This window comes from Monodelphis domestica, chromosome 1 (assembly GCF_027887165.1).
Source record: "Monodelphis domestica isolate mMonDom1 chromosome 1, mMonDom1.pri, whole genome shotgun sequence".
In the NCBI taxonomy this organism is placed as follows: Eukaryota; Metazoa; Chordata; class Mammalia; order Didelphimorphia; family Didelphidae; genus Monodelphis; species Monodelphis domestica.
This window is the reverse complement of record NC_077227.1, coordinates 512,527,032-512,554,460: the sequence shown is the minus strand read 5'-3', so window position 1 is coordinate 512,554,460 and position 27,429 is coordinate 512,527,032. Positions and strand designations below refer to the sequence as shown.

The following is a 27,429-nucleotide window of genomic DNA, read 5'->3' as shown; positions in this document are numbered from 1 at the left end:
GAACAAGTTTGATTGTTTTTCCACATAATATCCTTTTACATACTTGAAGACTGCTATTATGTGTCCCTTGAGTCTTCTCTTCTCCAGCTAATCAGCTCATAAGACCTCATAAGATATGGATTGAACGTCCTTCACATCCTAGTTGTCATGTCTAGGTGGATGACTCACAGATATACATACCTACATATGGTATGTTGTATGTATATTTATATGTCTACTTGTTGTGTGCCCCATTAGAATATAAACTCCTTGCAAAAAAAGGATTGTTTCAGCAATAAATTGAAGAAAAACATTTTATAGACAGTTTCTCAGAGGTTTCATATCTAAATATATAATGTTGTCAAATATACAAGAATAGAAACCATTTCCCAATTGATAAATGGTCAAGAGATGAAAACTCAGTTTTTAGATAAAAAATCAAAACTACATATAACTATATGAAAAAATATTCTAAATCTTTCTTAATTAGAGAAATGCAAATCAAAACAACTATGAGATATCATTTCATACCTATCAGATTGGCTAAAATGATAAAAAGACAAAATTACAAATATTAGAGGGTATGTGCTGAGGGGATCTTATCCCCTCCCCCTCCTGAGTAACCGAACTGGAACTGAAACATTTTTTACATGCCAGGGTTGCTCCAGAGTTACATCCTGACCATCAATAAAAGAGAGTGGGTGGGGCCCACCAGGGTTTTTGGTGTCTTTGGCACGGACACCGGGCTGGAGGAGAGAGGTGAGGGAGAGAGAGAAAGATACCTATAGAATAGAACACGTGGTCTGAACTTAAAGTAAGGAAGAGAGATTTAAATCTATGCTTATCTACCTTTTCTAGTAATAAATTTATGAAAAATAATAATGAAGATATATTAATTTTAAACATAACAGGTATATGGAAAAATAGGAACCCTAATACACTGTTGTTGGAACTGTGATCCAATCATTTTGGAGAACAATCTGGAGTTGTACCCAAAGAGTTATAAATGTGTGTATGCCTTTTAACCTAGTAATATCACTATTAGGTTTATTTCCAAGGTGATCAGGGGAAAAGGTTCTAAAGTTCTAAAGTTCTAAAGGTTCTAAGTTCAAAATCTTTATAGCAGCTCTCTATGTGGTGACAAAGGACTGGAAATTGAAGGAATGCCCAGTAATTGGGGAATGGCTAAACAAGTTGTTGAATATGATTGTGATGGAATACTACTGTTCAGGGGAAGCTGGATGGTTCAGTGGATTGAGAGCCAGGCCTATAAATGGGAGGTCCTACGTTCAAATCTGGCCTCAGATACTTCCTAGCTGTATGACCCTGGGCAAGTCACTTAACCCCCATTCCTTAGCCCTACCACCAATATATAGTACTGATTCTGGGATGGAAGGTAAGGGCTTAAAAAAATAAAAAAGGAATATTACCGTGCAGGAAATGATGAGCAGGTTAATTTTGTAGAAATAGGGAAAGGCCTAAATAAAATTATGAAGAGTACAATGAATAGAACCAAGAGAATGTTATATACATCAACAGAAATATTATTTGAAGTCTTGAAGTATTGAAAGTCATAACTTTCCATCTCCAGAGAAAGAACTGATAAACAGAAATAAATAAAATCTAGTTTTATAGGTACATTTATCTTTTTGTCAAATGATGCCTGATAGGAGGGGAGGAAAGGAGGGACTTAACTGGGTGTTTTAATGTAATGAACAAACAAATTTAAATTTTAAAAAATGTACAGAGCACCTGAGCAATTAAAAAAAATCTTTAAAAAGAAGATTTCACATTTTATTCCAAAAAGTAACAGAGAGTCCCTGGAGTATATTGAGTAAGGATGTGGGTGGTGACAGACATGGTTAGATGGTTTTGGCAGCTGAATGGAGGATGAACTGGAGTGGGAGAGGCCAGGGCCAACTGGAATGCTGCTGCAATAGCCCAAATGTTAATTGGTTTATCCAAGGTCATCCAAGTTCTAAGTGTGAGCTATATTAAGAGAGGTCTATACCTTCCAGGAATAGGGAAGGAATAGCCTCTTGAATTCTGACCTCTTCAGACCCCATATGGAGTATGGAATTCTTTTAAGAAATATATTAAAGGAGCAACTAGGTGCCATAGTGGGTAGAGTGTGAGACTAGGGTTGGGAGGACCTGGGTTCAAATCTAGCATTAGAGATACTCCCCAGCTGTGTGACCCTGTAATTTTTTTAAAGCCCTCCATAACCTGAATCTTTCCTGCCTTTCAAGACTTCTGATCCCTTCCATTCTCCATGTACTCTGCTATCCGGCAATATAGATTTATTCCTGAGACATGACACTCTGTGCTTTCTCACTGGCTGCCACCAATGCTGGAATGGTCTTCCTCCTCCCCTCCACCTCTTGGCTCCCCTGACTTCTTTCAAGACTCTGCTCAAAGTTTACCAGCTTTAAGAGCCTTTTCTGATCCCTCCTTCCTGTTAGCCCCTTCCTCTGAGTGACCCCCCATCCTCATGCATAGATCTAGTGTGTACAGAGTGGTTAACATGTGGTCTCTTTCCAGTTAGGGGAGTTCTTCGAGGGCAGTCCCTGAGGCAAGGACTATGTTTTTTTTTTTTTAATCTTTCTTAAGATCTCCATTGCTTAGCACAGTATGTGGCACATAGTAAACACCTAATAGGCACTGGTTGACTTGACAACTTGTTAAATTAAACTCTAATCCTCAGTCATCTTATCTATAAAATGAAGGGAGTGGGTGAGATGAGCTGGGAGGTCTCTTCTGGCTTTGCATTTATGATCTGGTGAATGCCTCTATAGACTGAGCCCTGGCCTTATTTTCCAGAATCTTGCAGTCCATCTCTGCTTCTAGTCTCTCCCAACATGTGTGAATCTTTGCCAGAACGGTTACTACTTTAGTAAATGTTTCCGCAATAAAACAGCCTCTATGAATAGTAGACAAAGCAGCAGAATTTGGACTAGTGGGATTCATTTTTCTGCTGGCAGAACAAACTTCCTAACAATGAGAGCAACTTAAAGGGATTGTGGGTTTTCTCTTGTTGTAGGTCTTCAGGCAAAGGCTGCTTTAATAACTGAACTACCCTTGAATCCAGTTCTTAGATTGAGAAAGGCAAGGATTCATACCTGACTCAGCTATTCCATATCTGAGAAGTAAGATGGAATTTTAGGCACTTTCTTAGAGTATATTTCCAGGCTTGGCCTTGGTGGTTACTGGGCAGCCCTTCTGGGGCACTCCATTCCACTTTAAAAAATGTTTTTAACTCTTTATCTTTTTATCTTAGAATTTATACTATGAAAAGAAAAAAGAAAAAAAGAATCAATATTCTGTAGCAGTTCCAAGGCAGAAGAGTGGTAAGGGCTAGGCCAGTGATTGCACATTTTTTAAAGACTCAGTGCCCAAACTTGCACCCACATGCTACATGTGAGCCCACTGCTTTACCCCAGGCAGGCAGGGGAGGAAGGAAGTGCTCCCATTGGGCTGCTGGACAGAGGGATGGGTCATGTGAAAAAATGTCCTTAGCCTCATGTGGAGAGGGGGAAAGGAGCAGCTCCTTCCGGCATGCTCTGGCACACATGCCAGAGGTTCTCCAACATGGGGCTAAGCAATGGGATCTAAGTGACTTGTCCAGAGTTACAAAGCTAGAAATATCTGAGGCCAGCTTTGAATCCAGATCCTCCAGTCTTTCATATTCTCAATCCATTCAGCCATGAGCCCCCTCAATCCATTTTTATATGACTTTAATTATTAGAAACATTTTTCTTTCATCAGTCTTTATCTTGCCTCTTTGTAACTTCTCCCTGGCTCTGCCCTCTTGGACTTAGTGAAACAAGCATAATTCTTCTGAATGGACATGAGCTAATCCTTAGAGAATGACTAGGGGTGAATTATATTAGGCAAAGTATTAAACTGTATATACCTTTAGAACTAGCAAAACCATTACTGACAAATTATCAGAGTATATCAAAGGCAGATAAAAATTCCATATATACAAAAACATTTAGGGTAGTAATTATTTTTTGTGGCAGGAAAAAATGATAACAAAACAGTTACATCAATTGGAAAGTGCTTGTAGCTAAACAAACTGTGGTGTGTGAATGTAACTGTAATAAATGACAAATACAAAGAATTATGAGGATCTTTGGAATCTGTATGAACTGATGACATGCAAAGTTAGCAGAGTCTGGAGAATATCCACACAATAATGTAAAAAGGAAATACTGAAAAATATCAATTCTCTGATTATTGAGATGAATAAAAAGAAAGGAGGATTGTTAGCTTATTAGTCATGGGAAGGTTTAAGATGATAGTTTTGTAAAAAATAAATTAAATATGCATGTTTCAAATACTCAACAGTACTGATAAATTGTTCTACATTGTTTCGTCCACTGTTGTCTTTTTTACATCTTGGCTCCTATTTGTTAATAGCCGAGGCTATTTTCTGCTCTTCTAGATTTTTCAGGCTGTCTATCCTAAGATTAGAAAAAGTAGTTTAAAATCTTTTATTGGGGCAGCTAGCTGGCTCAGTGGGTATAGAGCCAGGTCTAGAGACACTTCTCCAAGTTCGTAGGTTCAAATCTGGCCTCAGATACTTCCTAGTTGTGCAATGTCTGGCAAGTCAGTTAATCCCCATCACCTAGCCTTTATTGCTCTTCTGCCTTGGAAATGATACTTAGTATCAATTCTAAGACCAAAAGCAAGGGTTTCAAAAATATATTATTGTCATTACCAGATATTAAACTATACTATAAAGCAATGGTAATCAAAACAATATTTTACTGGCCAAGAGATAGGAGGGTGGACTTGGTGTAAATGACCTCAGCAAGCTAGTGCTCAATAAACCCAAAGATCCCAGCTTTGGAGGCAAGAATTCACTATTTGACAAAAGCTGCTGGGAAAATTGGAAAGCAGAATGGGGAAAATATATTATTGTACTACTGGTAGAAAAGTTAATTCCATTGTCCTTAATCTTGCTGCTTTGGCCATTATCCATAGCAACTGATGGGGGAACCCTTTATTAAGGTAGTAACCAATCTTGGCTAATAAGGACTTGAAAGTGAAGCATTCTTTTTAGGACAAAGGTGGCAGACTGGCTGTGGAACGAGGCATACATTGCCAGACATGGCTAATAATTTGGTTTGGTTTGTTTGATTTTATTTCTTTATCATAAGGCTTCAAGGCTTCTGCTGAAGAGAATGAAAGCAAATATTGCTGGGAATTGACAACACTATAAGAAAAAAGCATTAGTAAAATGTTTTTCAACATCTCCAATCTTGCTGAGGGAAAAGAAGGTCTTTTAGGAAGAGGAATGAGATGGCTAAGTTTGCAGAAGCAAGAATGTGCCCGGCATGTGGGGAGGGAGGGGTATCAAGTCAGGCAGTCAGTAAGCATGTCTGGAGGAAAGCCGCTGTATAGGGGATAGTAAGCTATAAGGTGAGAAAGGTAGACGGGGACCACTTTGCAAAGGATTTTGAATACAAGGCTGTTGAGTTTGGCTTTATTCTATAAGCACTTGGAGAATTGAAGATTTTTGGCAGGAAAAATATGATGAAATTGTTATTTTTAGGATATTAATCAGGCTGTGGCATTCAGGGTGGATTGTAGGTGGGAGGAAAGGCGTCTAGTTTGAAGGCTATTGCAAAAGTCCTGGTATGAGGTGATAGAACTTAAACTAAAGTGGTAGTAACAGAAGAAAAGGAAGGAAAATATGTGGAAGAGAGTAGGATTCAGTATCAAAAGACCTGGTTTCAATTCCTTTTTTATAAAAAAACCTCTTAGAATAAGTATTAAAGTATAATCCAGTGGAATTTCTTGTTAACTTCGGGAGGTGGGAGGAAAGAGGGGAGGAAGATATAATTTTAAAAATAAAACAAATATATACATATATACATGCACACATATATATGTATAAAAGAATCAATATTAAATATTGTTTCCATGGCAGAAGAATAGTAAAGAGTAGGCAATTGGGCTTAAGTGACATGCCCAGGCCATGAAGTGTCTGAGATCAAATTTCAACCTGGGACCTTCCATCTCTAAGTCTGGCTCTCTGTCCAGTGAGCCACTTTACTGCCCCCAGCTTCAATTCTAACTGTCATTCATCAATCCATCACCAATTACTTTACTAAGCACCTACTATATCTCAGATACTGTAGTAGGAACTGGGGATACAAAGTAAAAATGAAAGAGTCCTTGACTTCTAGGAACGTATATTTTCTTAGGGGAGACATATATGATATAAGAAGGAGGTGCCATCAGCTAAGGGTGGAGAAGGGCAGAAACAAGAATACTCATGTAGGATTAGCATTTCAGCTGAGATTTAAATGAATTTTACATGAAATAAAGATTCTTAGATGCAGAAATGTTGATTGGATGCATTCCAGACATGGACTGAGGAGACAGAACAGCATGTTCAAAGAATAGGTATGGAAGCTAATTTGGCCTGAGTAACTGTGGGAAGACACCTAGCCTCTAAAGTCAAGCTTTCCCAGTTATAAAAAATAAGGAGGTTGAACTAGATAACTTTTAAGGTCCCTCCCATGTCTAAATCTATGATTCTATGACCATGTGTGAAGGAGGTTTTGAAATAAGAGTCAACAGTATGGTTTTTAATTGGACACAAGAAGGGAAGGGAAGGGATGTGAAGAAAGGTGACTGATTTTTTTAGGCCCGGGTGAATAAGAAAGTGATGACAGTTTTAAGGAATAGAGAGATGGTTTGGGGAAAAGGGCAAGTTCATTTTGTTAAGCTCTTACCTTTGTCTTAGAATAGATACTTAATGTTAGTTCCAAGGCAAAAAAGTTTTAAGTTCTAAGCATTTGGAGTTAAGTGACTTGCCCATGGTCACACAGGTAGGAAGTATATGAGACTAGATTTGAACCCAGAACCTCCCATCTCCAGGTTTGACTTTCTATCCACTGAGCCACTTCACTGCCTCTATGTTCAATTTCTGATGATGGATTTGGAAATATGACTCTAGGATTCAGATGAGATGTATAGTGGATGGCACTTCCCAATGGCAGAGCATAGGAAAAACAAAAGGATGAAGATTGAACATTGGGCTACACCCTAATTTTAGGCACAAGAAAAAGTTAAAGCACAAACATGATCAGAAAAGAAATGGGCAGAGAGGCAAAAGAAACCAGGAAATAGCAGTGTCACCAAAGCAGATGAGTTTAAAATTGAGAAGGATTCAATATTCCAATTCTAATGAATCTGTGATCTTGCTCAGGGTCACACAACTAGAAGAGTCTGAGGTCAAATTTGAACCCAGAACTTTCCATCTTCAGGCCTGACTTTCTATCCACTAAGATACTTACCAGGGAGGAAGGAAGGAAAAAAAACAGAAGAAAGGAAGGAAGTCAAAGAAGGAAAGAGGTCAGGTTATGAAAAACTTTGAACACAAAACAGAAACTTTTATATTTAATCCTGAAAGTGATAGGAATCCATTAGAGATTACTGAGAAGACTGGTGACATCATCAGACCTGAACTTTAGAAAGATTAATTTGATAGCTGAGTGGAAAATGAATTGGAATCGGGGGAGACTTGAGGCTGGGAGACCAAGCAGCAGACTACTGCAATATTCTGAGTGAGATGATGAGTGTCAGACTCAGGGTGGTGGCACTGGCAGATGAGAGAAGGGAGCACGCATAAGAGATGTTACAAAGGTAAAAATCAACAGACTTTGGCAACTAACAAGATATAGATGAGAGAGATCAAGGGGTTAAGAATGATACCTAGAGCATGAGCCTGAGTAACTTGGAGATTAGTGTCATGTATTACATACAGCCTGATCCCATGGGACTCCTGCCTTTCAGTTATCCTTTGGGTGATCCTCAGCTTTAGTTCTTTGGAGGCAGTATTATTCCATAATTTTCAGTCCTATAGCATCATTGGGGTTCTTTTCATTTCATGGTCAGAGTAATTAGGAGGTGAGGGGACAAAGGATCATCATTCTAGATTGGGACAGAATAGGAACTGAGGCAGGGTGTTTTGTTTTTTTCAACTCTTACCTTCTGTCTTAGAATAAATACTGTGTATTGGTCTCAAGGCAGAAGAGTGGCAAGGACTAGGCAATGGGGGTTAAGTGACTTGCCCAGGGTCACACTGGTAGGAAGTGTCAGTGGTCAAATTAGAACCTAGAACCAGGTCTCTGGACCTGGCTCCCAATCCACTGAGTTACCCAGCTGCTCCCTGAGGTAGAATCCTAAAGAGGAAAGGGGTAGGACTGTGAAGGGCATCATCTGTTGTTCCCAGTCATCCAGATTGACAACCTAGATGCCATCCGTGACCTCTTGCCCTCTCACTCCTCTAATACAATCTATTGCCAAATCAGATTTCTACCCTCGTAACATTCTCCTAGATGCCTCTTTCTTTCTTCTGATATTACTGCCACCCTGGAGATATTACTGTTACCCTCATAACTTCACATGTTGACTATTGAAATAGTCTGCTCATTGGTCTCCTTGCTTCAAGTCCCCCCACCCTCCAATCAACAGCCAGAGTGACCAACTTAAGCATAAGGCTAACCATGTTACCCTCCTTGTCAGGCAACTCTCTGTGGCTCCATACTGTTACCTCAAGGATCAAATATAAAATCTTTTCTTTGCCATTCAAAGCCATTTACAACCTTGTCCCTTCTAACTTGCCCCCCCTCCCTGACCCCCACCATTTTATGTCATCCAGTGACACTGGTCTACTTATTGTTCCTCAGACTAGATTCTGTCTCTGTCTCTGACTGTCTCTGTCTGTCTCTGCCTGTCTCTGTCTATCTGTCTCTCAATTCCATGCATTTTTACTTGTTTCTTATGCCTGGAATTCTCCATCTTCACCTCTGTCTCCTAGCTTCTTTGACTTTCTTCAAGTCTCAACTGAAGTCAAATCTTCTTCAAGAAGTCTTTTGGAATATCCCTTAACCCCAGTGTCTGGCAGCTAAGTGGCATAATGTCAGGTCTGTAGTTGGGAGGACCTGGGTTCAAATCTGGACCCAGACATTTCCAAGCTGTGCCCCTGGGCAAATAATTTAACCCTGTTTGACTAGCCCTTTCATTTGTCTTAGAGTTGTTACTTTGACAGAAAGTAAGGGTTTAAAAAACATAATCACCAGCAATGGTACCACCATCACCACCAGTGCTTTCCCTCGGTTAATTATCTCCAAGTTACCCTGTATAAATCTTTATTTGTGCTAGATATGCATGTTATTTCTCCCATTAGATTGTAAGTCGAATGAGAGGAGGGACTGTCATTTACCTTTCTTTATATGTTCAGCATGTAATAGGTGCTTAATAAGTGCTTTGTTGACTGATGAACTGATTGACCAACCTGAGCCCATCATGGGAATCCAAATCATAGATTTAGTGCTGGAGGGGATCTTAGAGGCTATCTAGTCAACTCAACATCCTCATTTTACAGATAAGAAAAGTGAGTCCCAGAGAAGGAAAGTGACTTGCCCAAGGTCACAGAGGTAGTAAACTGGATTTATCTTGCTCAGGTTTTTTTTGGATTTTTTTGTAGATTTATTGTAACTTTTTATTTTCCCCAATTACATGCAACAATGATTTTTACATTCATTTTTCAAAAATTTGAATTCCCCAAACCTGCCCCTTCCTCTCCCCTCCTTCCTCCCTAAGACAGCAAGCCATTCTATGTTAGGTTATACCCACCTTGCTCAGTTTTTGAAGATAATCTATGTAGCACATAAAGATTTACTCCAACAAGGCAATGAGGGGAGCTGGGAATCCAGGACTCTGGTCTCCTAGTGATGAAGTTTACTCTCTGTTTTGCCCCACTTCCTCAGCTTCCCTAGCATTTGGGTTCAATTCTCCTGCCTTGACACTCTCCGTCTTCACCTTATGGGTCCTTTTGAAAGACAGCCATCTGCCTTCCTGTGGTTCTAGAGCCAAAAGGCCAGGCCCTGCTTAAACACCCCTGCACACCCCTACATACTCCAGACTCCTCACAACTTGACCACAAGAAACTTTATTTCGGGAAATGACAACTCTCCTACCTCTTCACAGTAAGACTGAACCCCAGGCCCTGGATCAACAGAAAGGCTGCGTCTTATCCCACCTCACCCACTTCTTTGACTCGACTGTATGCAACCTGCCTGTGTCTTGTTTCTTCTCTGTTTACAGCTTCCATGGTTGTCCCTTATCTGTCTGAACACTCTGTACCAGGAATGTTTCTGAGTCTTGCCAAGTTTGTCCAACACTCCTCCTCCCCTGATGGATCTCTTGAAATCCCCACTCTCCTGATATAGGTTTCTTTTCTCTTCCCCCCCCCCCCCCCTTGATTAAAAAGAAAGAAGCTGCAGATACTTCTTATACCATAGTTCAATATCACCTAAGGGAACCACAAGAAATGACACTGGTCTAAAATGTTGGTGCTTAATAAATATTTGTTGATTGTGATTTCCTTTGTCTCTCCTCCTTCTACCCCCCCTTTCTTCCCCTATGTCCTCCTCTCCCTCTCCTTCTCTCTCCATCTTTCTTCCTGTCTCCGTCTTTCATTCTCTTTCTCTCCTCCTCTCTTTCTGTGACTCTATTTCTGTTTCTCCTTCTCTCTCCTCTCTTCCTTCTTCCTCCCTCTCCCCTCTCTCCTCTCTGCCCCTCTCCTCCCTTTTCCCCTTTCCCTCTCTTGCTCCCTCTTCTCCTTTTTCCCTCTCCCTCTTCCCCCCTTCCCTTTCCCCTTTTCTACCCTCTTCCTTCTCTCCCTCCCTCTCCCCTTTCTATGACTCTTGCTCTCTTCCTACCCCTTCTTTCATAGTATAGTAATATGGGTAGGGTCCTGAACTAAGCATCAGGGGTCCTTGGGTTCCAATCCTATCACAGATTTCATTGTTTGCCATGTGACTTGGAAAAGTCACTTAGCCTCTTGAACCTCCTTATCTATGAAATGGGACCTGCCTCAAATGAGGTAATGAATGTATAATGAAACAGCTTGTTTAAGCACATATTATACACAAAGCAGGAGTAAGCAGGCAGTATATTAGATAGAGAGCTAGGCCCAGACTTAGGAAGACCCGAGTTGAAAAATGAGTTAAAAAAAAAACCATTTGCCTCAGTTTCCTCATCTGTAAAACACGCTAGAGAAGGAAATGGCAAACCACTCTAGTATCTTTACCAAGAAAGCCCCAAATGGGCCCACCAAGAATCAGTCATGACTGAAACAACTGAACAACAGCAACAAAGTATCCATCCTAAGCACTAGGGGCATAAATAGAAAAGCTCTCAAGGAGCTCCCATTCTAATGAGGAGATAACACGCTTAGAAGGTTTCATATACAAGTCTAATGCATATGTATTGGTTTCATCTGAAGGTCTACATATAATGTGTGTAAAGACTATGCAAACCTTAAAGGCTATATCGGTGTTACCCATTTTTGTGTAAAATGAAGAAGACTGACTGGCCTACGAGGCAGCTAGGTGGTATAGTGGGTAGAGTATTGGACTTGGGGTTAGGAAGACCTGAGTTTGGATCTTGTTTCATAGTCCTACTAGCTATGTGATCCTGGTCAATGCATTTAACCTTTCAATCTCAATTTTTTCATCTATAAAATGGACATAATAATAGCCCTTACCTCTCAGGGTTGTTGTGAGGATCAAATGAGATAACATATACTGTATTTTGCTAATCTTATGGCATTGTGTAAATAAATTCTAGCTCTTAAGAGGCTATATGGAAATTGCCATGATTTTTGGACCTGGGCATTTATCAGTGTAGGGACCTCCCTGTACCAAGGCAGATAGACACTCTTCCCCAATATCTGGCTTTAAAGAGTTGTAGGGTCTTATGATAGGGGTAAAATGACTTGCCCACAGACACAGTCATTTTGTGTACTAGGTAGAACTTGAACCTAGGTCTTCCTGACTCCAGGACTGTTTTTCTATCTATTATGTGAATCTACTTCTCAGGACCAAGACACAGCAGCAGAACATCTGGAACTGCATTATGAACATGGAAAGTAGTTCTTAACATCTCTCACGTCTGTCCCCTTCTCTCCATCATTCCAGTTTAGCCCTCCATCATCTCTTGCTCATACTACTCAGCAGTGACCTGATTCTAGTTTCTCCCTTCTCCAATCCATCCTCCACATAGCTACCACTAAACTATTCCTGAAGTACAGGTCTAACTAACTGACTGACTAACTAACTATATATAAAACTCCCCTGTCTATAGAAGCTCCACTGGCTCCCCATTGCCCCAAAGAAAAAATACCAATTCTTCAATTTATATTCTGGTTCCAGAATACTTACCCAATCGTATTTCACATTATCCCCCTTCATGCAATATCTATTCCAGTTAAATGAGACAATGATATAATATTTATAAAACACTTAGCACATAGTTAGTGCCTGATAAATGCTTATTCCTTTCCCCCTTTCACCTAAACTAACCTATTTGCTATTCCTCAAACCAGGCATTCTCTTTCCCACCATCCTACTTTCACACAGGTGATCCTGTTTGCCTAGAATACCTTCTCTCTTCCCTTCTGCCTTTTAGAATCTTTCATTCTCTTCAAGACTTATAAAGGCAGGGAGCCCTTCTTTATTCTTCTGCTCTCAGTGGGTTTTCTCCTTCTTCAAATGATCTTGTACTTAAGATTGTATAAAAGTCCCCAGAAGAATGTAATCTCCTCTCAGGGATGGTTTTTCATTTCCTTTTTTACCCCCCCCCCACTACAGCATTCTTAGCATGGTGCCTTGTATATGGTAGGCACTAAATAAATGCTTATTGATTTAAATTAGACCCCAAACTGGAATTGACTTTAGAACTCACAACCTGTTTAATTGCCCTGCTTTGTATCATCTCTGTAAGCTCCTAGGGAATGTTATTAATGTTTTCTGATTTGAAAAAAGAAATCTATAAATATACAGATATATATTCATATATACACACATACATATATATATATGCCTATAGATAACATTATGCTCATTTAAGCAAACCCTAGGTTGCTACAAAGTCTCCTAGATTAGGTCCATAATGCTTCAGTTACAATTCTAGTCCAAACTTGTATTTTTTTCCTTTCTTTAAATCTACAGAAAATCAGGCTTTCTGTCAATTAATTAATTGATTAAGTAGTTAGTTGATGATCTCTAAAACTCCCTTCCAATCCTAAAGCTAGGAATTAAGAGAATATAATGCATGCCTTGACCACAGTTAAACCCTTAGCCTGGTGATGGCAAACCTTTTAGAGACCAAGTGCCCAAACTGCAACCCTCATGCTACATGTGTGCTCCCAGCCTTACCCCAGACAAGGAAGGGAAGAAGTGCTCCCATTGAGCTGCTAGGCAGAGTGGCTGGTGATAAGAGAAATTTCCTCAGTACTAGCAGACTCTGGCACATGTGCCATAGGTTTGCCAACCCAGCCCTAGCCAATGATCTCTTCAAATAGCCTGATGGACCTCCCTCCCATTACTGCTATAGTTGGGCAGGTTTGGTCACCCTGGCTATCTGGATTTGAAACAGGAAAAGAAATGAACCATCTCTTTGAATTCTTTACCTTTTTGCTCTGTCTACCCCAAATATATATAGAGATATGTTGTTGTTTAGTCATTTTTCTGTCCAACCAACATTTCATGACCCTTTTTCGGATGGGTGGGGATTTCTTATGTAAAATTTAAAATTAATGTCAATAATAAAAATGTTATATTTTAAGGGATTTGTTAAATGATCATTAGAAAATCAAGGAATAACAAAGATACAAAATAAAGACCATGTGGCCATGACTGGTTAGCCATTTTCAAAATCCCCACTCACCACCAATATTGCTGACTTCATGCCAAAAAGAGAGGCAGGTAAGACTGCCCACTGGATATTTATTCCCTGTCTACAGGAAATATGTAATGACAGGAAGTCAGTAGGCTCTCAGGAAATTTAGGGCTTTTTTTTAGGGTAACAGATTTTCAATTATATACTTGACAAAGTTACTGGAGAGGTTTGTCATTTCTTTCTCCAGCTCATTTTACAGAGGAAACCGAGGGGTCACACAGCTGGGAAGTTTCTGAGCCCAGATTTGAACTAAGATCTTCCTGACTCCAGGCCTGGTACTTTATCCATTGTGCCATCTAGTTGAATGAATGTGCACCCCCCCACACATAAACATGCATAAACACACATCCATCTACATAGAGATTATTATGATATATTCACATATCTATACACATACCTATATGTATAGACCATAGGCACACATATATGTATGTATGCATACATTTGTGTCGGTGTATACATGCATGTCTATGTAAGCATGTGTGTATATCTATCACCAACTATCTTCCATTTTAGGCATGTAGGACCACTTGGATGAGGATGCATTCTGCAGCTTGTCTGCATAATTGCATGTCATAATTTGAACAATATGCTTTCTTCATGCACTTAGCTTTTCCTATGTGGATGTTTAGGGTGATAGGAGATTGTGTAATACTCTGGGGCTTAATGAAATGGGCACCATGACATCTGTATGCATCTATAAAATGGGGACATTAGTACCTCCCTAGCAGGAGTGAAGGGGAAGTCAGGTGGCACAGTGGATAGAGCATTACTCTTAGAGACAGGAGATTCTGGGTTCACATACATCCTAGATGTGATCCTGGACAAGTCACTTAATCCCAAATTACCTAGCTCTTGCCATTTGTCTGCCTTAGAACTGATATTTAATATCAAACCTAGGATGGAAAGGAGAGAGACAGAGAGAGAGAGAGAGAGAGAGAGAGAGAGAGAGAGAGAGAGAGAGAGAGCTGACCTGGAGTCAGGAGGACTTGAGTTCAAATCCAACCTCAGACATTTATTAGCTGAGTGACCCTGGACAAGTCACTTAATTCTATTTGCTTCAATTTTCTCATCTATAAAATGAGCTAAAAAAGGGAATGGAAAATCATTTCTCATTCATATCTTTGCCAAGAAAACCTCAAAAGGAGTTCTAACGAGTCAGACAGGGCTAATCAACTAGACGACAACAACAACAAAAGCAGGACTGAAGAGAAGCTTAGATCAAATAACATTTATAAAGTATTTTAACCCTAAATTGCTATCTGAATATTATTTATTATTGGCGAAAGCTGGCTACAGACAGGGAAACTAAGGCAAGGCGACTTACTCACCAGTCAGAGATGAAGGCAGCATTAGAATCTTGAAGTAAGCATTTTATATGTGGAATCAGGTAAAACATTTTCCCATATTAGATATTTTGTAGAAGAGAAGAGATCTCAAATAAAAATATAAGAAAAAAGTAAAACATAGTATGTTTTTGGTCTGCATTCAGACTCTGTAAGTTCTTTCTCTGGAGGTGGATGCCATCTTTCATCATGAGTCTTGGAGATTGCCTTAGAGTACTGTATTGCTGAGATTAACTAGGTCAATCACAGTTGTTCATTAAACAATATTGCTGTTATTGTATACAGTGTTCTGCTTCTGCTCACTTCACTTTGGATCAGTTCATGTAAGTCTAGGAAAAACTTCTTGTGGAAGATAAGATTTTAGCTGGATCTTGAGGGAAGCTGGAAGGAAGAAAATGAGGAAGGAGAGCACTCAGCAATGGGATATAGCTAATGAAAATGCCCAGGATTGGGAGATGGGCTATAGTCAATCAGACATGAACTGGTAGTAACTCGTCTTCAAAGACATAAAACAATAGAATGTGAGAGCTGGAAAGATCCTCAGAAATCATCTAGCATAGCCCCTCCGCTTTACACGTAAGGAGACCAATGGCTTGTCTATGTCAGAGCCCAAGTTTCCTGACTCCCAGATTAGTTGTTCTGCTGTAATGGTGGTGCCTGGTTCAGCTAAAGGTGGTCTATTCATGTCAAATAGGCTTCACTTTCTAACTCACCTTCACTCCACTCTTCATTCCTAATATTTTCCTGCATTCAAGGAAATGCCTTGGATAGTATACGAAGTCATTTTTTACATTTAAACTTCTTGCAGAAATTTACTCTTTCTTTTCCCTACTCTTTGTGTCATCCTTCCTTGCCTCCATAGTTCCTCTTCTTTGCAGACAGTGGAAGGAGTCAGAGGGTTTGCCTTCAGCTCCTGGTTCTGCTCCTTACAGCCTGTGTGACATTGAATGATTTGCTTAACTTCTCTGGGCTCCGTTTCCTCATCTGTGTATGAGATGGACTCTCCTTTAGCCCTTGATCTATGATCCTTGCCTTCTCCCTGTGACTCTCATTTTCTCTCTCATCTCTTCTACAGGAGATCATCACCTCCATCCTGCTAAGTGGGCGCATTGGACCTAACATCCAGCTGACTGAGTGCTATGGCCTGAGGCTGAAACACATGAAGTCAGATGAAATCCACTGGCTGCACCCCCAGCTGACAGTGGGAGAGGTGCAGGAGAAGTATGAGTGTCTACACGTCGAAGCTGAATGGAGGTAGGAGAGAGAAGCAAATCCCTAGGGTAGAAAAAGTGTTGGAATGGACCAGCTAGAGGTCTGGGGAAGCATCCATCATCCCAGGGCTCCTTCTGAGTCTCTGGGGTAGTAGGGGCACTATAGAAAGATTAGCTCAGGAAGCTCTAGGCCAGAGGTTTTCTTCCTTCTCCAGAGACCCTGCCTCGGAATCAGAGAGAGGCAGTGTAGTGCAGTGCATATAGTGATTTTGAACCTGGGTTCAGATCCTGACTCTGTTATTGATTTCCTTTGTGAGCTTAGGGCAAACCACTTAATCTCTTTAGGTCTCATTTTCCTCAACTATAAAGGAGTTTGACTAAATGACCTCAATTATTAGTTTGCAACATCATGGAAGAGAGAAGAATTTTAGGGAAATTGAGGAGAGCCATAGGTTCCTCTCCTCCTGTAGTTTTATACACTGAGTTCTGGAAAGCTTATCTTTAGCTCACCATGAACCCACCATTCCCACTTAACAGAGCTCATGGGGGTTTAGGAATATATTTCCAGATCTGGAAGAGACCTCAAGAGACCATCTACTCCAATTTCCTCATTTAATACATTTAATAGACGAGATAACTGAGACCTAGTGAGGTTAAATAACTCGCCCAAGGTCATATGGCTAGTGAGCATGAGAAGTAGAAATTTGAACCCAAGTCTTTTGACTCCAAAAGTGCTTTTCCCTTTGTGCTTCAATGTTCATCTGTAAAATGAGGATAATACCATATTATCTGTTTCATGGGATTGTTATGAGGTCCTAATGAGGTAAAGTATTAATAGGGATTTGAAAATTTTAAAGTGTTTTATGTTGTTTGTTGTTGTTATTATTGTTATTATTATTACTCTTACCAGTGGTTAGAAAGGCAGGCACCAGGTGATGGGACAGATGCTAAAACAGAATCCAGGAGCCCTGACTATGTGATTCTGTACCCTCTCCCCCACCCCAGTGACCATAGGATGATACTATTGCTGGAAGGGACCTCACAGGCCATGTAGTTCAACCTCCTAATATTTTATGTAATTGGAAACTGAGGCCCAAAGAGGTCAGTGATTTGCCCAAAGTCAAACTGGTAACAAGTAAAAGAGCTGGGCTCTGAACCCAGTTCCTCAGACTCCAAATTCATTGCTCTACCATCCCATGTTGTTTCTCTGTCTGGGAGGGAACAGGCTTTGATTAAGGGTTCAGAGAGAGCCCAGTACATCCCAGAAGGGCTCCTGCATGCCAGGGTCCTTGTCTGCCTCTGCCCCTCCTCTGCTGGTCCCTTCAGGCACCAGCCGCCCCACCCCAGACCAGAGGTTCTGAATTTCCTGCCTCAGGTATGACCTGCAGATTCGCTACTTGCCAGAGGACTTCATGGAGACCCTGAAAGAAGACAGAACTACGCTGCTTTATTTTTACCAACAGGTGAGAATTCTGCATGTCCCAGTCTCATTTGTCCTCATTCTCTTGGAAGTAAGAGTGAGGGGGGAACAAGAGAAAGCCCAGCATTTTCAGGGTGCTGATCCAGGCAGCCTGTAGTGAGTGACATTTGTTCCCTGGCCTTAGTGTCTAGTTTCCCAAATCTGCCCCCAGTTTGGATTTCTAGAATGTTAGAGCTGGCTCCCCAGGTGGCTTCTGTGCTGTCATCTTTCCATCTCCCTAGTTTGACCCTATGTTCAAAGCTCTTCTATCTCTTCTACTTTCCTGGGGAATTTTTTTGCTTGGAAGATCAGACTCTTGAAGAAGAGAAAATGGGTCCTGGGAAAGAGAGTTTATTGCCCCAGGGCATATAACAAATGAGTAGCAAAACTGAAATGAAACCTTACACCTTCAGTTGGGATGGTTATGAAAGAGAAGGAGATTGGATTTTGGGCTGAGAATCTTAGCTTAGTGAAGGCACAGAATTGGATGTTGTTGAGTCTTGATTCTGACTCCATAACATCTTATATCCACATCCTTCTCTCAACTCCCTGGACCCTTACCCTCCTACAGTTCCTTATCACATCCCATCAGCACTATTTCTGTAGCCTCCTAATTGATCTACTTGCCTCGTCTCTGCCTTCTCTGCTATACCTGGTGCATAATAATATTCCTAAAGCACAAGTATATGCCATCTCCTTTGCTCAAGAAGCTTTAGCAGCTCCCTGTTGCTATTAGAATAAAATACAAACCCTGTTTGGCCTTTTTTTTGTCCTCTGTTTTGACCTTCTCCATCTAAATCTAGCCCGTGTCTCTTTGACTGTTACACATTACTCCCCTTCATGCACCCAATTTGGCCAACTTGCTGTTCCTCATACAGAATACTCCATTTTCTGGCTTTATTACCTTTCTATTGGCTGTCCCCTATGCCTGGAATGCATTCCAATTTCGTGCTTCCTTCAAAGCTCATCTGAAGTGTCTATCCTTCTTGAGGACTTTCTTAATTTCCCCCTGGCTGCTGGTGCATCTCCCCTACACCCCACCCCATTACTGTGTCAATACCTTGTATATATTTTGCATTTACTTATGTGTGTGTGTGCATGTGTGTGTATATATATACATATGTATGTATATATATGTATTCTATCAGAGGAGATGATATGTATGTATATACATATCATCTCCTCTGATAGAATACAAGTTTCTTGAGGGCAGACTATTGTTTTTGTTTTGTTTGTCCTCCTTTTTCTGTGTCTGGCACAGGGTAAACACTTAATCAATGCTCATTGATTAATCCATGTCCCTTTTTGCTCCACAGCTACGGAATGATTATATGCAACGCTATGCCAGCAAGGTCAGTGAAGGCATGGCACTCCAGTTGGGCTGTCTGGAGCTCAGGTATGTGACTTTTGGCCTCTCGCTTGGGTACTGTCTAGAGCTGAGCCAGGTACCATGGACAGAGACTGGTTCTAGTTCTTGGTTTTCCAGTACACCATTGACCCAGGCTTCCCTCCTAAGGCTAGGGGAAGGGAACAAGAAAGGGGAGATAAAGTGGAAGATTTAAGACTAAAGCCTGGCTTCTTGGCAGTATATTTTGACCCCCTTTTTGGTCCAACTATCCCTATCTCCCTCCTGCATTTGCTTATGGTTTCTTTCTGTTTATATCCTTAGCACTCAGTACTAAGAAGTCTGGCTACCTAAAATCAGCACAGCTTATCTACCTATCTTTCTAGCTTTGTTTACAAATTATATTGAGAAGGCATTCCACTCTGGACTAAACAGATCCCTGGCCTGGGGAGTGGGAGGCAGAAGATCTGGACCTAGTTTCATTATCCTTGCTAGCTCTGTCTTTAAGTCCTTCAGTGTCTTTGGGTAGGTAACTTCCCTTTTTTGAGTTTTAGCATCCTCACCTCCATAGTGGAGGGGTTGGACTAGAGGCAATTCTGGAGTCCTTCCCCTCTGGGGGAAGGAACTGATTTGCTTCTTCACTGTCTTTGTGCCTCTCCATTCAGTAGATACCTTTGTCTTTATTCCCAGTTCTGTCTAAGCATTATCATGTGGTAATAGAGACAGAAGAACATTGTCACTTAGCTACATCTCTTAGTTATTATATATCCCATGTAAGGTCACCCCAGCCTGATGAAAAGAGAGTGAGTGATGGGATGGGGAAAACTATTTAGTCCTCTGGTTATTCCATATCTTTGGGAGATTCTGGGAGTCCTTATTACTACTCCCACTTTCTACTCATTAGAGAATTCTGGCTTTTGTTCTAGCCCTCAGAGTGTAGCCTGCTCAGGGATAACCACAGAAGGCATAGCAGAGATCATTACAACTAGAAGAGACTTGAAAGACCATCTAGTACTTTTTACCCTCTCATTGTATAGATGTAGAAACTAAGACCCAATAAAGTTAAGTGATTTATGTAAGGGCACACAGTGAGTGACTGATCTGAATTTCCATTTCAGATTTTTTTATTTCAAATCTAGTATTCTTAAAAAATTTTTTTTAATTTAAGTATTTTTTCATGGTTACATTATTCCTATTCTTTCCCTCTCCTTTTCCTCCCCCTCCCAGAGCTGACAAGCAATTCTACTGGGCTATATGTGTGCTATCACTCATTACCTATTTCCATATTATTCATTTTTTAAATAGAGTAATCTTTTAAAAACCAAAGCCTCAAATCCTATGCCCATATAAACAAGTGATAAATCATATGTCTTTCTTCTGCGTTTCTGCTCCCACAGTTCTTTCTCTAGAGGTAGAGAACATTCTTTCCCATAAGTCCCTCAGGACTGTCCTGGATCATTGTATTGCTTTTAGAAGCAAAGTCAATGACATATGATCATTCCATAATGTTTCAGTTTCTGTTTGTCTCAATTTCCTCAAATGTAAGATAGGGATAATAATAGCATATACCTTGCAGTATTATTGGGAGGATCAAATGAGTTCATATTTGTTAAGTGCTTAGCACAATGCCTGGCATGTAGTAGATGCTATGTAAATGTTTATTCCCTTCCCATTTTCCTCTTTGTCACCACTGTGAATTGAAGCTCTAGTTACCTCACCTTATTTATGGCTCTGATTCAGTCAGAAGCTGTTACTGCCATAAGAAATTAAGAAAATGATCCCATTTATTCACTAGAAGCAGATAAGCTAGAACAGGTTTGAAAGAAGGAGAGAAACTTTTTTAAACACTCACCACTTGTCTTAGAATCAATTCTAGATATCAATGCCAAGGCAGAAGAGCAATAAAGGATAGGCACATTGGTGTTGTGACTTGCCCAGGGTCATACAGCCAAAAAGTGTCTCAGGCCAGATTTCTACCCAGAACCTCCCATCTCCAGGTCTGGCTCAAATTTGGGCCATCTAGTTTCTCCTAAATAATAACTCTTTAGAGGCATTTGTCAAAGTAAATTAAGGAGGTGCTGGCCACTGAAGAGGCATTTGGAGAGTTTCCTTTTTCCTTTTTGATCTGTGCCTTCCCAGAGGTCACACATCCAGGCTTCCAAAAATACTTTGTAAGATTTACTGTCAAATAGCCCTGAGTGATTATAACAGCAGGATGTCTATATAACAGCTCGATTCTGGATTCATGGGAGAGACACTTGGCTCACCCTGGTAAGAAACTTACCTGGTTAATAATGTATTGATAGAAAACCAAAAACTACTTCAAGTCCATATTCAGCTTGTGACACAGCACCTATAGTTTCCCATTGTTCTCACTCTGGAATAATGCCACTGCACATACAAGTTCCCACCAAGAGCCGCCAGCTCTGCCAGGACCACAGCGGCATTACCAATGGCTCATTGCCCCCATCTCCACTCCTGGTGATCCATTCTTTTATACTCTAGATATCTTTAACAAATGCATCAATGCAGGATAGGAAAAGTCCTCATACCAGGGACACTATCAAATAAAAAGTAAGGCAACCAAGGGAGTGCATGTACTAAGGTTGGTTTGATTTTTTTTTTGTAATTATTACTAAGGACTCATTAATTACTCTGGCTATTTCTTTCTTGGCTGTGGGTATTTCCCCCTTTCCCAGACCTGGCAAAAGGGCTAGTTTGTCCAGGTTGCTCCAGACACTTACTAGATTTGTGACCACAATTAAGCCTTGACCTTCCTAAGTCCCAATTTCCTCATCTGTAAAATGGAAATAATAATACCTGCAGAACCTACCTCACTGTATTGTGATAGGGTTCAAAAGTGCATATAAATAACTTGGTGAATTTTAAAGGGTCACTTAAATTCTTCTAACAACATCAATAATAGTAAGGGTAGAAACAGGGACAGAAACAGTGATTACACTGATATTTCATAGCTGAATAGCATAGAGGATAGAGCACAGGACTTGGAGTATGGAAAAATCTGAGTTAAAATTCTCCCTCAAATATTTAATGGTTTTGAGATCCTAGGCAAGTCATTTATCCTCCACATATAAGTTTTTCTATTTATAAAATTGAGATAATAAAAGTTTCTACCTCCCCATATCCTTTTAAGGATCAAATGAGTTAACATATATAAAGGGTTGTACAAATATTTTAAATTAATTTTTTGTTACTACTCCAAATGTTTACAAAACTAAATAAAACATGCATTTCCATATATAAAGAAAAGGAAGATATTACAATGGTGAAATGATAAATTTGCTATCTGTTTAATTTGCTTTTCTTGATATTTGCATAATAGATCCCTTCCACAAGTGGCCCAACCCCTCTGCACTCTCCCTGCTTCACATAGGATATTGTCAGAGAGGCCAACCTGTTCCTATAAGTCATGTTTTTCATGCTTTATCTTTCTGTTCCCTTTCTGGAGGTAACATTCTTCATTTATTCTTCCAGTATTAGTTCCAAAGTTGTGTATTCTTCTGATTCTACTTGTTTCACTGTTTGTTATCTAATCTGGTTCCTTCCAGGTTTCTTAAAAATTAGTCTGTTCATAATTTCTTATGATGAAGTTGTATTCTATTACAATCAGATACCACAATTTGTTTAGCCATTCCCCAATTGATGGATATCCAGGCTTTTCAAATCTTAAATTACTGTATAAATGACTAGTTATTATTATATATTGGAAACTCCCTCTAGAAATGCAGGTTAGCTCTTGTTAGTCTTTACAAACAACAACAACAACAACAAACCTTTACCTTCTATATTAGAATCAATACTAAATATCAATTCTTTTTAATTGAATTTTATTTTTTCCATTTTGAATTTTATTGTTATTTTTTCAATTATACATAGAAGCAATTTTTGACAATTGAAAATCTGACAATGGTTTTCTGACCTTTTGCAATTCAGGTTCTCTCTCTTCCTCTTTGTCCTCCTTCCCCACAGAGGTAAATAGTCAGATATAGGTTATATCAGTGCTTTCATGCAATAGATATTTCCATATCCTCATATTGTGACTGAAGAAACATATCATATATACAATATGTGAGTTAGGTGGCTCAGTGGTTTGAGAGCCAGGCCTGAAGATTGGAGATCCTTGACTCAAATCCAGTCTCAGGCATTACCTAGTTGTGTGACACTGGTCAAGTCACTTAACCCTCATTGCCAAGCCCTCACCACAATTTCACCTTAGAACCAATATGTAGTTTTGATTCTAAGATGGAAGATAAGGGTTTAAAAAAACTCATGAAAAAAATAAAGTGAAGGATAGAGTGCTTTGATCTGCAATCAGATTATAACAGTTCCTTCTTTGGCTATGGATAGTATTTTTGTTTTTTGTTGTTTTAAAGAGTGCTTTGGATTTTTTTGGAACCTTGTTTTGCCAATAATAATTAAATCTTTTACAGTTGATCATCATACAATATTTCTGTTGTTGTATACATTGTTCTCTTGGTTCTGCTGATTTCACTTTGTTTTAGTTCATATAAAGTCTTTCCAGATTTTTCTGAAATCATCCTATTCATTATTTCTTATGGCACAATAGTTTTCCATCATAACCATATACTACAACTTCTTCAGCCATTTTCTAATAGATGGACATCCCCTCAATTTCCAGTTCTTTGCCATTACAAAAAGAGCTGCTAAAAACATTTTTGTACAAGCAGCCCTTTTTTCTTACTAAGTATCAACTCTAAGGTAGAAGAGAGTGGTAAGGGCTAGGCAATGGGGGTTAAGTTACTTGCCCAGGAGAGTACAGCTAGGAATCCAGATTTGAACCAAGGACCTTTGATCTCCAGGCATGGCTCTCTATTCACTGAGCCACCTAGTTGTTCCCCTATCTAGTCTTAGAGAGTTGCTTAGAGCACTGAGAAATTGAGTGTTTTGCTCAGGGTCGCATAGCCATTATGTGTCACAGATGGTACTGGAACCTAGGTCTTCCTGGCCCTACTGTGCGCCATGTTGTTTCATAAAAACAGCAAACAGTCACTGCCACCAGTAAATTTCCATTTGTTTCTACTTCATGGAGATAAGCATACTCTCAAATCTACATATTTTAGGGAAAGATCATTATGGCAGAAATTTCAAGTTAGAAGAGATATTCACCTCATGCTTTACTAAAAATAAAAAGAGCATTTGCTTTGAGCTCCCTCTTCTTATCCTGATCATTTCCCATAACCACCTCCTTTACTTTAGGGTATGATAAAGAGTTGACCTATCTCTTTGCCAAGGACAACTCTTCTATGTGTATCTTTGACCAGATATGCTCCTATATTCTCAATGGTGTTTCCCCTTAGTATTATCCCTCCTTCTCTAATTTTTAGTCTTTCCCTATCTACTTGTGTCTTCCTTGCTACCTACAAACATGGTGTAAGTCTCCCCCATCCTTGAGAGTCTTGACTAGATCCAGTCATCCCTCCTTGCCATCATCCAATCTTTCCTTCCCTTCTTGGATAAACTCATTAAAAAAAAATTCTATTCAGAGACAGCTAAGTGGCATAGAGAATAGAGTTCTAGGCCTTGAGTTGGGAGAATTCAAGTTCATATCTGGCCTCAGACAATTCCTAGCTGCATGATCCTGCGCAGGTCATTTAACTTTCATGGCTTAGTCCTGGCTGCTCTTCTGCCTTAGAACAAATATTTATTATCAATTCTAAGACAGAAAGTACGGGTTCAATAACAAATATCTATATTTAGTGCTTCACTTCTCCTTTTCCTGTTGTCTAAACCCATTACAACATGACTTGAGATCATTGCTTAACTAAAATGACTTTCTCCCAAGTTACCAATGATCTCTCAATTTTCCTATCTACTGGAGAGCTCTTATCTTCCTTAACTTCTCTGCAGCATGACATTGTTGACTACTTTCTCCTCCTGTATACTCTTTCCTATCTGGTTCTCTTGATGCATTCTCTTATCCCTCTTCCTACCTGTTTAGCTGCTCATTATCAGTGTCCTTTGCTTGATCCTCATCCATCTTATGGCCTCACAAACTGTGGCTGTCCCTTGAGTTTCGATCCTGAGCCTCTTCTCTTTTCTTGCTTGGTAATCTCCTCAGAACCCTGGGTTCTAAAATCATCTCTATGCATGATGATTCCAGATCAATATAGCCAGCCCTAGTCTTTTTACTGAGCTCCACTTCTGTGTTTCCAATTTCCTGTTTTGACATGTTGAACTGGATGTCCCATAGACCTCTCAAATTCAAATTCAACATGAACTTTTTAAAAAAAAAACACTTATCTTCTGTCTTAGTATCAATTCTACGACAGAAGAACAGAAAGGGCTAGGCAATCAGAGTTAAGTAATTTGCCCAGGGTCACATAGCTAGGAGATGTCTGAGGCCAGATTTGTACCCAGGTCCTCCTGACTCCAGACCTGGCACTCTATCCACCTATTACCTAGCTGCTCCTCATCCATCATCCTCTAATATTCCCTATTACTGTCACAGGTACCAACATCCTCTCAGTGAACCTCCACACACTCTACTATCTAGCCACACTGGCCATCCTAGCCATTCTGTCCAAACCTACTTACTGTTCCTTATTTATGATGCCCCATCTCTTATCTCTAGGCCTTTGTAGTGGCTGTCACCATGTGTGAAATGCTCTCCCTCCTTGCTTCTTCAGCCTTTTATCCCTGTCTTCTTTCAGGACTCAGCTCAAGTACCACGTTCCTGATCTACCATCACCCACAGTTTCTAGTGCCTTCCTTTCTGAAAGTACCTTGTAGGTACTTTGTTCCTTATATAGAGAAACACATTGTTTTCTCTGTTGGGACGTAGGCTCCTGAAGGCAGGGATTGCTTCTACTTTTTGTCTTTGTATTCCCAGTCCTTAGAACAGTGTCTGGCATATAGTAAGTACTTAATACTTGCTTTTTTATTGATTGATTGATACCAAACTCATGACTATTTCTTCTATCTCCATTTCCTGAAAGGTCCATAATAACCCAATAAGTCACTGGATGAAGAGATTATTTGTCCTGATATGAATCAAGCATGATATGAACTTAATAGAACTAAATAGAATGTGACTGGGGTTCCTGGAGACAGAATGCATAGGTTCAAATCCCATCTCTGCCTCTTACTATCCTTTTGACTTCAGGCAAATAATTTTACATCCCTGGGCCTTTGTTTTTGCATCTGTAAAAAGAGATGACTTAATTAGATAATCCCTGAAACGTCTTCTATTTCTGCCTATGATCTTATATACATTCTCTTTTCCTTTTCTTCTTTTTAAACCTTTACTTTGGGAGAAGATAGGTGGCTCAGTGGATCAAGAGCCAAGCCTGGAAATGGGAGGTCATGAGTTCAAATTTGACCTCAGACATTTCCTAGCTGTGTGACTTGGGTGCTTCACTTAACCTCCATTGCCTAGCCTTTATCATTCTTCTTCCTTGGAACCCCCACACAATATTGATTCTAAGATGGAAGGTAAGGGAGGCATTTGGGTAGCTCAGTGGATTGAGAGCCAGTCCTAGAGTCAGGAGGGCCTAGGTTCAAATGTGACCTCAGACACTTCCCAGCTATGTGACCCTGGGCAAGTCACTTAACCCCCTTTGCCTAGCCCTTAGCACTCTTCTGCCTTGGAACCAATACACAGTATTGATTCCAAGATGAAGGGTAAGGGTTAAAAAAAAAGAGATGGAAGGTAAGGGTTTAAAAAAAAACCAAAAACCTACCTTCTTTTTTAGAATCAATACCAAGAATGAATTCCAAGGCAGGAGAGTGGTAAGGGTTAGACAACTAGAGGTAGGTGACTTGCCCAGGGTCACACAGCTGGGAAATACCTGAGACCAATTTTAAACCCAGGTCCTCCCATTTCCAGACCTGGCTCTCTACCTCCTGAACCATATAGCTGCCCCTTAATTCACTTTTCCAAGAGAGATCAAGCTAAATTATATTATCCTTTGCTCAGTTAATTATTATTTTTTAAATTCGTCTGTCTTAGTATCAATTCTAAGAAGAATGGTAAGGGCTAGGTAATTGGAGTTTAGTGTCTTGCCCAGAGTTGCATAGCTAGGAAGTATCTGTGGTCAGGTTTGAACCCAGGTTTCTCAGGTAATTATGAACCATTTAGGGTGAGTACTGGGACTTAGGTGAAAGGAAAGGATCCTCTATGTTGACTGCATTTAAATCAGATCATGAATTATGAAATTACCACTTTTCTTTTCAAATAAATCTCAACTGCCCATCTTAAATATATATGCCCGATTAGTGCAACTAATTTGTCTTCATGCCCCTCTTCATTCTCCCCTCTTCTTACAAATTGGAATTTGAAAT

The 27,429-nt window shown here is 39.9% G+C and overlaps 1 protein-coding gene across 8 annotated transcripts in view; it reads left to right on the top strand.

Annotated features, from left to right (window-relative positions):
* PTK2B (protein tyrosine kinase 2 beta) overlaps window positions 1-27,429 on the top strand; it is a 170,014-nt gene that overhangs the window by 96,904 nt on the left and 45,681 nt on the right. For all 8 annotated transcript variants that reach the window (XM_056813097.1, XM_056813095.1, XM_056813094.1 and 5 more), the window contains 3 exons: window positions 16,168-16,346; window positions 17,679-17,766; window positions 19,079-19,158. In XM_056813097.1, the coding sequence (XP_056669075.1) occupies window positions 16,168-16,346; window positions 17,679-17,766; window positions 19,079-19,158 (347 nt within the window). The remainder of the gene's footprint in view (window positions 1-16,167; window positions 16,347-17,678; window positions 17,767-19,078; window positions 19,159-27,429) is intronic.